General features: G+C 37.8%; 1 protein-coding gene across 5 annotated transcripts in view; it reads right to left on the bottom strand.

Annotated features, from left to right (window-relative positions):
• Positions 1–12,616, bottom strand: part of TRPM3 (transient receptor potential cation channel subfamily M member 3) — a 575,113-nt gene that overhangs the window by 378,092 nt on the left and 184,405 nt on the right. The window contains exon 1 of one of the 5 annotated variants that reach the window (XM_054032774.1): positions 5,620–5,709. The exons of the other annotated variants lie outside the window; for them this stretch is intronic. Within the exon in view, the coding sequence (XP_053888749.1) occupies positions 5,620–5,709 (90 nt within the window). Of the gene's footprint in view, positions 1–5,619; positions 5,710–12,616 lie in introns of those variants that run through there. 5 annotated transcript variants of the gene reach the window in all.

The raw sequence follows: 12,616 nt of genomic DNA, 5'->3' as shown, positions 1-12,616 counted from the left end.
TTTTATTCTACATTAAGTACTCCAGAAGTAAATTATTTATTCAATTCACTATATTTTTCTTGGATACAAGGAGAATAAACTAGCTTCAAATTAATGGGCATTCCCTGGTAATCAAACAATAAGGGAATTCCAGAACATAATTTAAATCTGCTGAACAAAATCCATGTGAAGTTTAGCTGATGGTGTCCTTCAAGTGTTTATAATGAAGCACAATATCTGTTTTCACTTTTCTTCCTTTAGATGCCTTTTTATTCAATATATTAATATTAACCATATTTTTATAGCTTCCCACCCAAGCTAATGGGAGTTTTGCCAATGAATTCAGGATTTCACCCAATGCAAATCTTTTTTGTACTTTAAAAGACACCATGCCATATTCCAACACGCTCTTTTTTCCCCAGCCTCTTAAGTGGGTCCCCTCTCAGTTACCTTACATACATTTTCCTGTGTAGTGCAACTTTAAAATACCTTAACTGGTTTCTATTTTGATCAGAAATTAGTGTCTGATCCCTTTAAGTCAGCAAAAAGCATTCAATGGACAGCACATGGCAATCACCAAGATGAATCAGATTGTCTCCAAACTGAGTAGGTTTCCTCTGTAGTTAAATGATATAGTCAAATGGACACTTGCCACTGAACCATGTGGTTAAGAAATATCTAATTTATTTTCTCCATTGTTTCTTCTGACAAACCTAGAGCTATATGTTTATAGAAAGTAAATTCCAGACTCGTAAAATCATTCCAGTAGCCCTATTGTTCAGAAGTAGGTGAATTATCATTGCTTAAAAGTTACGTAAAGGTTGATACACAGTATTTCCATATGAGCATGTCTCTAAATCAGTAACACTGACCTTACTGAACATCAAACTGATTTTCCTTTGTACCCCCGTACTATCCAAGCCCTGCCCTGGATTTTCTATGCATTATTCCATCTCCTACCTCCATGGTATGTGTCATCTTCATATCTGTCCTAGCCAGAGGTTTAACATCTGCAGACTCTCCTAGAGGCATATGGTCTTTAAAGTGAAGCCTTGCTAGTGATGTTATAGATCAATTTTTCATCAACACACAGACCTGCTCAGAAATATCTATTTACTCTAAATCCTTCCATCTTTATTTTCCCTGCTGGTGCATTCACTGCCAAGCATCTCCTCTTCAGCCAATACACTGAGTTAAATGGAATTTATTCCCCAAGTCTTCTCAAAATAGAACAGCTTTTAAATGCATGATACTTGAATGAATTGAGACTGCATATATATATGAAATTCCTTGCACAATTAATATTATGCCATTAAAATCAACTCTCCTGATTTAGAGATTCAAAGAAAAATCAATATAACAAGGTCCTGTCCCAACATGCAAACAAGCAAACAGAGCTAAAGCAGAGAAATTGAAGCTAAACTGTCACAGATGGAAAGCCCTCTTTGGAAGATAGCTCTTGTCTTTTCTATGATCATCTCGGGGGAAATGACAGTTTTCTCTACAACACAAAATTGTTCTGTCTACATAAGGATTTCCAAGCAATGCTCATCTTAGTATTCTAACTTTATATTTGAAGCAGTGATATTGTGTGCTTGTGTAGCATGTAAAAAAGCCACATAGTATTTGCTGCAAGAATACTCTATACGTTATAGGGAAAAAAGAAAAATAAAGAAACCCAAAACAATGAAGCACCAATTGTAAAAATGCCCTACTGTAATTTGGTTTAATTCATGCTTCAAATGTAATAGCTTTCTAGTTCTTTAATATTCTGTTTCTCTGTTAGAAAATGAAAAACTAAGAAATTAGGATTATAAAACCATTTCTAAACATGAGGGTATTACTGAAGTAGGTTAAAACAGATATGCATGCCTGGAAGACAAGCATAGGAAATAGAGTTGGATGGTGTCCAGCCTGTCAGCATCTGTGAATGATCCTAGTTTAGCTAAATCAAATCAGGCCACTGTGTCCCGCACTATATCTACTGTCAATCCATGTAACAGAGAAGGCCATGCCAATTCAACACAACACTAGGATACTAAATCTGGGTTACCTGTTGAAGAGCAGAATTATGTTAGTAATTTAAAATCAGTCATTTCAAGTGCATCCCACAGGATTATCAGCACCGAATAGTGTAAAGAGAAGCTATTAGGCAGTCCTGGCTGCTACTATTGTATCTTAAAATTAATAGATCACTACAACTAAAATTGAACTGACAAAGTGAATGGAGAGGACATTATGCTCCTTGTTAAAGAGACTAGTTTAATATAAAGTATATACAGATGGGGTGTGTGTGTGTAAATTGTTTACTACTGAATACTGCATCACTGGTCACTATGGAAAATTATTCTAAGTCCCTAGAGTTTGTTACTGCTCTTACAGTTTGAGCATATATGTCAGCTTTTGATTTTAAAATGTTTTATTTTGTTCTGATTGTATAAAATAAGGTACAGAGATGAGAATGATCTAGTGTCACTGTAAATTTTTATTCTTTGAAGACTAAATAAAAGACCATACTGTCAGTGATGGGCAACCTGTGGCCCCATGGCCTGTCAGGGTAATCCGCCGGCAGGCTGCAAGATAGTTTGTTTACAATGACCATCTGCAGGACATGCTGGCCACCACTTCCTGCAACTCCCATTGGCCGGGAACGTGCCTGCGGACGCTCAATGTAAACAAACTGTCTCGCGGCCTGCCAGCGGATTACCCTGATGGGCTGCATGCGGCCCGCAGGTTGCCCACCACTGCAATTGTATGAAATATATTTAAACAGAGTTTCGCAACAACAGATAAAATACATAATGATGATAAAATGGATGCTATATGGATAGAAACATCAGTTGTAGCAAAGATAATCCTTTTACTGAGCACACTCATTGTGCAAGAAGCTAATCACATTTAGGAACACAGTATGTTAGGCAAAAGAGAAACTAAATAGAAAGGGCTGGCTGACATCATTATACAGGCAAATTCCCATAGAAGAAACTGAGTAAGGACTTCAGGATCTGACTCTATAAATATAACAGGTGATAAGAATACACTTGTTCTGTGTCCAGCATTTTCACAAATGATATTAACTTTATTTTAAGAGAAATTAGTACAACACAACAAAAATAAAGCTACATAAGTAAATACATACAAGAATAAAGGAAACTATCGCGCCATTTATTTATCGTGACACAGCCACTGCATTACCCTTTAAAAGGATGCTATCAATTTAAAATTTAGGCAATTTAAAAAAAATGAGTTCAAATTAGTTTCAGGTACTACACCTGTCTCTGAATCCCTTTGCCAAAGTTTGCAGATTTATAGTCAGATTCTCCTCTTTAGAGGAAAAAGAAATAGATTCTCTCTCCTTTATTGCTGTGTGAAAGACACAAAATAAGGGAACTGACTGACTAGGGGGAAAAGTGAATTTGTTTATATACAAATTACTGTCAAATGCACTGGAAAAAATTAAGGAAAATTTTCTCAATCTTCTTTCTTAGTTAGAGTAATCTTAGGTGTTCCAATCTAAGCATATTATCTAATTATAACAAGTGAGTTTTGGGGGACAGGGAGTGTGTCTTTGCATGTGTCAATACAGTAGCTAGCACTCTGGGGCCCTGCTCTTGTCTGGATCCTTTGGGGGATACTGCTTTGTAAATATTCTATGCTAATGATAAAAATTGGTAAAAGTTTTAGAAGGTGTGATTTTTGAGTTGATGGTGTCCCTTTAAGATGATATTATGTGCACTTTCTTCCATAGCCAGCAGCCAGTGCAGAAAGACTGGGATAGTGCCAAGGCCCCACCTCCTTCCCATCCTCTCTGGAATGATTAGGGTTCCTATCAGTGCAAAGCCTTCCATAATCCTTGCATACCCCTATGCACAAACACTGGGTTGTCCCTAGCTCCTGTATGTGAACTCTTCCAGTGCTTGTTCACCTGTGTAGGGACTAGCCATCATCTAGCCCTAAAGGGTTCTTGTTGTAGCAAGAAAAAGATTCTAGTTAGCGTGTGCTGTTTAATAAATAATCAATGACATTTACCCTTAAAACATGTGCAGTGATGAAAAACTACACAGAAGGGGCAATGTTTATCTGTCAAAAAGATAACAAAATAATTTTCATGATAATAGGAGTGCTAATAAACCACCACATCGAGGTCTCTCCCTGGGAAATTATAGTCTCCTAAATGAATTTTGATAGTAATGTGTTGCTTATTCTAGCTTGTACTCTTTGTGTAATTGCTTTTCTCATTAAAATAAATACATATGCCCCATTTGTTGTATGAACTACTTCTGTTGCATTTTCATTTACTCATACATATAAATTCGTATTCTGTATCTACTCAACTGTACTGCTCACTGTGTTTTCTTCAGCACATACACACCTAGGCTAGGAAAAGCAATTGTTTCTAGGATAGCCCCTTTCTGTCAAATTAAGATCGATCAAATGCCTGCCATGATGCTAGTGTAGTAGTTTGTTCAATGCATATACTGCAATTATTATACATACTGTAGTTCACTGGAAAACTAATAAAAAGTAAGCTATTATATATTTAATAGTGCATTTAAAGATTCTATTTCTAATAAATGACTTCATTTTCACAATGCCAATTAGCCATATAAATCAATGGGTACATCAAATTTTATATTCAAAGACATTAACTAGAATACTCATATTACAGTTGATTAAATGTTAATTTCAGGGTCAGCCTATGAAACATTAAGGTTACAGATGCATTTGATCAAAAGAGATATTACAGGTGTAAAAGCCAAATAGAATAGTTTCAGATTCCTGATTGATTATTATGGGGTTTAAAACATGCACAGCATGTTAACACAAATTAAGTGACCAGCTTTCCCAAGAACAAATGACACTTTTCAGCTCAATACAAACTTTATTTTCTTCTGAAGAGTTTGACTTTTGAGATTTTGGTTTTGATATATGCCTCTAGAAGGCTAAATTGGGATGTACTGTACTAGTGGTACTTCAGGGGCAGAAACAAACATTGGAGTTTCATACCCATCCATCATTTACTATATAGTATAATAATTATTTAGGCAAGTATCTTTAAGACAACTTATGAAAACAAAGCGTAACACTTGGTTGAAAAACAAAGGACTAGCAGAAAATTAGTCAGGCAATCTGCATTATCAATTAGCCATAGGCTGACCACTGACTGGTATGTGTAGCTTTAAAAAACCATAATAATATTTGTTCACTCACACAGGATTGATGTAAGGGTTTGTTCTGTGTGGTACTCTACCCATCGGTGTCCCTGGGGACTAACCAACATCATATAATTACTATCTACTTAGAAGACTTCTCACAGCACAGCACAGCACACACAAACTGATTTTTTCCTCCCTAGAAGTTCATATTGTTATTTTTTCTAACAAATGGTGAATTGGAGAAGAAACTGAATCAATCATTCCTTATTCCATTCTCACATTGTTAAATGTCTCTCGGACCTCTCTACTTCTGCTAAACATACCATATGCATAAAGACAGAATTTTGTTATCTTTATGCACTAAGATGACAGGAAAAATAATTCAAAGCGAAGTTTCTGGATTCCCTCCAGTAACAAAATCTGAAACACTCTGAATAGAGGATGAAAATAAGTGTTTTATATTAAAATGACCAGTTTACAATACCTTAAGAAGTCTGACGGATGGAAGAAAAGCAGCATGGCATAGCTTCCGAATGGTCCAGTTTAGTGGTCGGGGAGCATCAGTTTGACTCATGACCCTCTAAAAATTCCACTGGAAAATGATCTGCAAACCTTATAACGCCTACAAAACAAATGGTTCTCCACAGTTTTGACATCCCATTTTCATCATGTCCACACCTGCAATTCCGTAGGACAGATGCTTCCTGGAACTTGGTTGGAAGGCTGGCAAAGTGGATTTGCTTTAGCCACTGATCCTCCTTAAGAAAGCAACCTCCTGTCTTGGAGCAGTAGTGCTCATGCATACCAAATGTGGCTGAATGGAAGCAATCAGCCTGCTGCTCAGGGGAGGGCTGCACCGTTTTAAAGGAAAGGGAAAGCCTGCACGAAAAAACCTGCAGTAAGAACTGCTTGTTCTCTTTCTCACACTGTTCAGAGTACAGGCAGGTTAGACATTCTGAGGGAATCCGAGCCATTTGCTTTTCCTCAGATTTTTTGTGTGTGTGTGTGTGTGTGTGTGTGTGTGTGTGTGTGTGTGTGTGTGTGAGAGACAGCAGAATTCAATGAAAGAATATAAATAAAGCAAGCGATAGGGTACTTCCACTTTCCTTCACAAAGCATTGTGAGGAGAGATAAACCAGCATGAGGGGAGGGGCCGACATTCAGATAGAAGAGAGATAGCTCTGCCTGATAAGAAAAAAACTACTTCTTCCTTGATTTACCTGGCATAATGAATTGAGAGAGATTGTGAAACATAAATTTTATTGCCCTGTCATATTGCAGAAAATTATCAGCAAATGAGTGGGATTATGTCCTGATATAATGCACTTTTTAAAAATTAAGGGTCTGTTGAGAGATAAGTCCTCTGAGGAAAATACTTAATGGCACAGGTAGGCAGACTGCGGGCCAAATCCAGACCACCAGATACTTTTGAACAGACCCACAAAATCTTTTTACTTATTATCATCATTTTTTATTTTCTTCTCTGGAGTCAGCACCTTGAGTATACCTTGACCAATACATTTGGACCTTGACAAAAAATAATTGACTACCCATAAGGGTATTTTGCTTTTACTTTATAATTTACAGATACAAGAGGTGTATAATGCTGGAACACTTATAGTAAGGTAGAATCCCATTTGAGATAATTCATGGTTTGCCCAATTAACAACACTTAAAATGTGCTTTAGCTTTTGTAATACAGAAGGTGAAGTACCCTTTATTTTATTTTATTTTTTTATTTTATTTTAACAAAGGTTACATTGGTGACTAGTTAAAATGATAAAGGTTTACAGCAATTTGGGCTCTGGTAGTTGTAATTTTCCACTGTGATAGGAATAACCAGTTACTTTTAATCAGAATATGGAAGAGGATAATCAGCCCCTTTTTAACAGCAACATTTTCACTCTCTCCTCTCCTAAGGCTCTCAGTAGATCAAATTTATTCAATTTGGGGACATTTGGCAAACTTAAGGCATTTTCATGTTCCATTTTACACATCTTTCTCCTTATTAAGGACATTGTTTTTCTCTATTCAGAATTATCTCAACCTATCATTCCCATATTCCACAGCTAAAGCTGACAAAGTCTCCAAAAGAGAGAAACAAGAAAAAGGAACAAAAATATTGTAATGACCCCTTAAGGATTTGGCACAGTTTGATTAATATTGTTTTTGTGAGGCTGTGCTAATAGGCACATTTTATAGCTTTCTATTTTATACGTATCTATATGTCTATAATGGTTTATAATGGGTTCCTATGAGTCACACTAATAAGAGCGAACCAATATTTGTGGTCCCAAATCATAGTCTTAAATGGGCAAGCCTTTGAGAGAGTTGGAAACTCAGGACCTGATCCAAAGCCAACTGAAGACATTGGGAATCTTTCCACTGAGTTCCATGGTATTTGAATCAGCCTCCCAATGAGCATCCTATGAATTATCCTCTCTAAGACATGATGCAAGGATATAGTTTACCCCACCCTCCCTCTTTTGTGGAGGCATGGACGGCCCTCACACTGTGTATGTCTCAAGATCCCTCCGTAAAGCCTACAAATCTGGGGACATCTGTAGAAAACTGGTGCCCTGATGCAGAAGCCAAGTACCTCTATGATCCTTCCTGACCCCCTCCCCAGCCCTTCATATCGGTATGGCTCCCTGAGGAGCTGAGCCCCAGTTGGTTTTCTAACTGTGCACCAACTAAAAACTCACATTCAGGGGGAAGTTGAGAGCAGATTGAGAAATGGAATAAGACAAGGCTTGCGGAAAAATTATTCAGCAGAACAGCTCTGCCCAGATCTCACCCATAATCCTAAATCTGCAGTCCTAAATGTGCAGAGATTGATGAGTTTCTGAGAGGTTGAAGGGCTATCGAGATGACGGACCTGAAGCTCAAACGTCCTTCCTCCTGACAAAATTTGGGCCAAAGCATCTGACTTTTGCTTTTTTTTTTATCCCCTCCACAGTGGGAAAAGGAAAAGGGTGTGATCAAGCCCCTTTGCCCATGTCGCACAAGTTTAAATGCTCACGCACTTTACTTTTTCAGTTGAACTGTAAACATATGTAAAAAGTAGTAAAAATCTACCACTGATGAGTTACAATAACATTTCCTGACACTCTTTTAAAGGCTCAATGAAAGAGGCACAGGGGAAACCAGGCAGAAAGAACATATCTAAATCTTGACATTAAATACCATGGTACTTAAATGGAGCACAAAATGATCCTTTTGTCTGCGTTAGGAAAGTAGTAGTAGATAAGTGCCATTGAATGGTTAAACTGAGGGATGAGGAGTTTGCCATGGAAAGAAAGTAGAAAAACTGCAGCCTTGAATAACCCATCTTTTTCTCCAAAAGGCTGCAGGGATGCTCATTGGCAAGACATGTTCACCATCACCACCGTAAACCCTCCCCACATCTGCTTTTTCATTGGGCACCTGGTGAAAAATAAAATGGACAGATTGCATTAGAGATAGGGAAACTGGAAAAATGGTAGAATGCTGCCTCTCTCTTCACTGTGTAAGAAAGTAGGATAACAAACCTCTAAGGAGGTTATGGAGCAGAAGACACAATAAAAATATAACAGATTGTTTTAATAAACTAAAAATAGTAAGTCCAATGCATCTTAGCTTCCACTGCATTTTAAATGCTTGAAACAGAGCTCTACAAATGCCCCTCTGATACACACAGCAACTTAGAAGCCATCGCTTTTATATAGTGCAGTGTTTAGTATGCATCCATTTGTTTTCATGGGCCTGCTTCTTTAGCACCTGGCCTCTTGTCTAGTCATTTAGACCTGAGAGAGAGAGAGAGAGAGGATGGTGAAGTGAATAGGGCATGGAAATGGAACTCAAGAGATCTAGAGTCAGCTTCTGGTTCTATGGTAGACTCTCTGTGTGACCTTGAGCAAATCACTTAAATCTGCTCTATGGCTCAGTTCCCCAACTGCAACATGGGGATAGGACTTCCCCTATCTCACAGGTTACTGTGAGGATAAATAGATTAGTGACTGTGAGACACCCAGATATACCAGTGATGTGATGAGGGTCATATAAATAGACTGATAGCTACCATTCTGATTGGTAGCAACTAACTCACACCTTGAATAGCTGTAAGTAATCTAAGGGGGTGGCAGTGAACAATCAAGCTCCAAAGGCATGATTTTCAGAGGTGTTGAGGAGAGCTGGTTGAAAAATGGGACACCATTTTCATGAAAGGTCTCATGATTTTTGATCCTTTTTTGGTCAAAACTGTAATGAAAAATTGTCAAATTGAAGATTTTCAACCAGCTGTACTGCTGTGTGCCTGCAGCTCTCATTGAATTCTGTTGTAACTGTGGGTGATCAGTTCTTTTGAAAACCAGGCTCCTTGTCTCTACGTCAGAAGATTATGGAGGTGCAACAATCATGTCAGATGTTATTCTCCTATTAAATGCTGTTATAACATAGCAACACTAAATGTTAAATTTGCCATTGTTCAGATTAGAGCATTCCCCCTTTCAGACACATTCACTGCACTACTATTGCAGTGAGATCTATTACTTTGTCAATTGCCAGGTAAAAATCATAACAATTTAAGGCAAGTTCTGTTGCTGCCAAGTGACAAGAAAGATTGCCATGTTACCTAAAGAAAGTATTTTTAAAAGCTCTTCTATGTCAGTTTCCATAATCTCACATAACAATCCTGTGTTCATAAACATCTACTATAGCACATATCCCTAGGTACAATACATGAAAGCAGCACATATAAGAATACTAAAAAATGAAAGAATGGTTGACGATCCATAAAATCCAAACTGGTTACAGTATATTAGTTGTGGCCAACCATTTTAGCCTGGGGGCAAATATATATATCAACAAGATCAAAGGGCTGCTGCTAACAAATATTTAAGAGCAAACTGTCCTGTTTCTTGTTCCCTTGGCATCACTCAGTCATCACAAATAGAATGGAAGCCAGTAGCATGTCCCCTGCTTGAGATTCCCCTCTTATTTTTTGCACTGAGGGTGTCCAGTAGGTCCAGTCACAGATCTGGACCCTTGTGCTAGGCTCTGTACAAACACAAAACAAAGACTGACCCTACCTTAAAGAGTTTACAATCCAAGTACAAGATGAGAGACAACAGGTGGATGCAGACAGACAGACAGGAGAGCAAAAGGACATGTGACAGTACTGGTCAGCATGAATAGGCAGCTGTCTCTGCACACCAGCTGCCTCACCATTATCAAGTTCTCTCTAAGCATGGGAAAATTTCCAGCAGACATCAAGTTAGCATAGCTGGCTCTTACTCCGTGCACCAGGAGCTACATAGAGAGAGGTGTTTATCAGGTGTGATAGATAGCATTGTACTCTGGGTATCTATCCCCAGTTGAAGTATGGTCCCTAGGGAAATGTTTCCAGCTGGCACAAGTCAGAGAGCACTCTACCTGCTGAATCAAAGAAGAGTAACTGGCTGTTGTTTCTGTGCTTCACCTCTTTTCCCCTTCTCCTGGGTTGTCCTGCAGTATCCTTTGCTAATGGACACTCCCCTAAGCTCAGGCAGAATCATCCAAGCTCCTATCCTATCCTGCTCTCCCTGGGGCTCTCATAGTCCAACAGACAAGCAGACAATCCAAGCAACTCACTTCTCCTTGTAATGCAGCACCTGGTCAGCATGGGATCTGCTGAGCAGCAGATACAGAGAAGAGACAACAGCTGCTCAAAGCTTGCAGCTCATAAGAGAGTAACTCCGGAGGCTCCCCTGCCCACCTCCCTTTAGTCACAGGATTGACTCAGAAACTTGAGTTTAAAAGTCACAGGGTTTGGTTTAGGAAACATTTTCAATTCATAATCAAATACAAGTTTTCTTATTGACAACATTTTCCTCCAGTATTACAGGGTGGTCACCCCTGCAGTATATAAGTAGTAGCTATTGTTCACAAATATGGTATAGTAACCATCTTTGTTCAGTACCTTTAAATTTAAATTCACAAGATTCAGTGCCAGCCATTTTTTCCACTTTGCTTTGCATGTTTTTGCATCCCCAGAAAGTTGTGTTCTAACGAACTGGAAATGTGAACATGCCACAAAACTCATCTGAACTCCCCAAGTTTAATGTGGCATCCATCTTAACACACAAATTGGCCCAGATTTACTTGAAGCTTGTGTAACTCAAGTGCAACTCAGCCTGTGTTTTGGATTTAGAATAAATAATTAATTGAAATTTTGCACAGCTCTTGCTATTAGGTGTTTTTAGAACATGGCTTTGCTGCTTCTTCCTACTGCTACCTTTGCTAAGACGATTCACAAATTCACTATCCCATACGTGTACACGCGCGCGCACACACACACACACGGTGGTCATGTTATATTAAGACTACATAAAGTGTTGATAAATGATTGATGTTACAAACATGTTCTAAATCTAGACATTAATATAATGTATTATAGAGTGTTACAAACATATACAAATAAATGGTTACATATGACCACGGTTATAGACAACCTATTGAGCAACTTGATTTTAACAATCTCTAACAATTGATTAACAGTTTATGAAAATATCTATTAACTATTTATAAAATGTACTCTTAATATAATTTGAACAAAAATGTTTAGGCTCTTTGCTGTTTCCTTGTTAACTATATATTACTGAGTGCTGTTAACATTAATAATTTTAATATTTCTATTGTATGCCTATCCTTTTAGTGTATTGAAAAGCTCGTCATAGGTCCTCCTAATACTTACTTTTCTAAATACAGTCAGTTCCAGTTTTCCCTCAAAAGTCACTTTTCTAAGCTTCTAACATTCATTTTGCCCTTCCCTCTCAACTAGATTTCCTTTCCATTATTGATACTAAGTAGCCATGAATCTAAGTCCTTACCCGAATACTACAGTATTTTTCTGACTTTTGTTGTGTACAGTCATGTGACATTTTTATATTTCTTGTCTGTTACATTTTGTATTCTCAGGCAATTACATGCTCTCATTTTTATTATTTAGTACTTTGTATTTACTTGTCCCATTTCATCTAAATATTGAAATGTTCTTTATCACTTAATTAAGTCACAAAGTTCCCCAGTGAATCATTTATGTTAGGTCATCTAGTACCTAATTTCTGAGATGAGTAAATTGAGAGAGAAAGAGAGAGTCAAAGTGAATTGCCTATATTAACACAGAAAATTAATAAGCAGAGCACGGAATGGAACCCAGTAAACTTCATTTCCAGTTCCTTATTCTAACCATCAGGTTACCATGTTTCCCAATCAAAAAAGAGTGAACTTTTTTAGTCTCGATGACTTAGGTCACAATAAAGAAAGCAAAACAAATATAAAGTTTGCATACACGAGAGAGAAACACAGGGATTTCCCCTGTGCTGTTATGCATATGAAGTGAGAAACAAAATGGCAATGGCCTTGCACTAGGCAAGCAGCTTCTCTGCATTTAAAGGACAGTGGACAGAGAGAGTGACAACTTTCTGCAACATATGCTCACTTGCCTCAGTAATTTGAATGTA

The sequence above is a fragment of the Malaclemys terrapin genome, chromosome 6 (assembly GCF_027887155.1).
Source record: "Malaclemys terrapin pileata isolate rMalTer1 chromosome 6, rMalTer1.hap1, whole genome shotgun sequence".
Lineage (NCBI taxonomy): Eukaryota > Metazoa > Chordata > Testudines > Emydidae > Malaclemys > Malaclemys terrapin.
The sequence above is the reverse complement of the archived record's forward strand: the minus strand, read 5'-3'. Positions and strand labels throughout refer to the sequence as shown.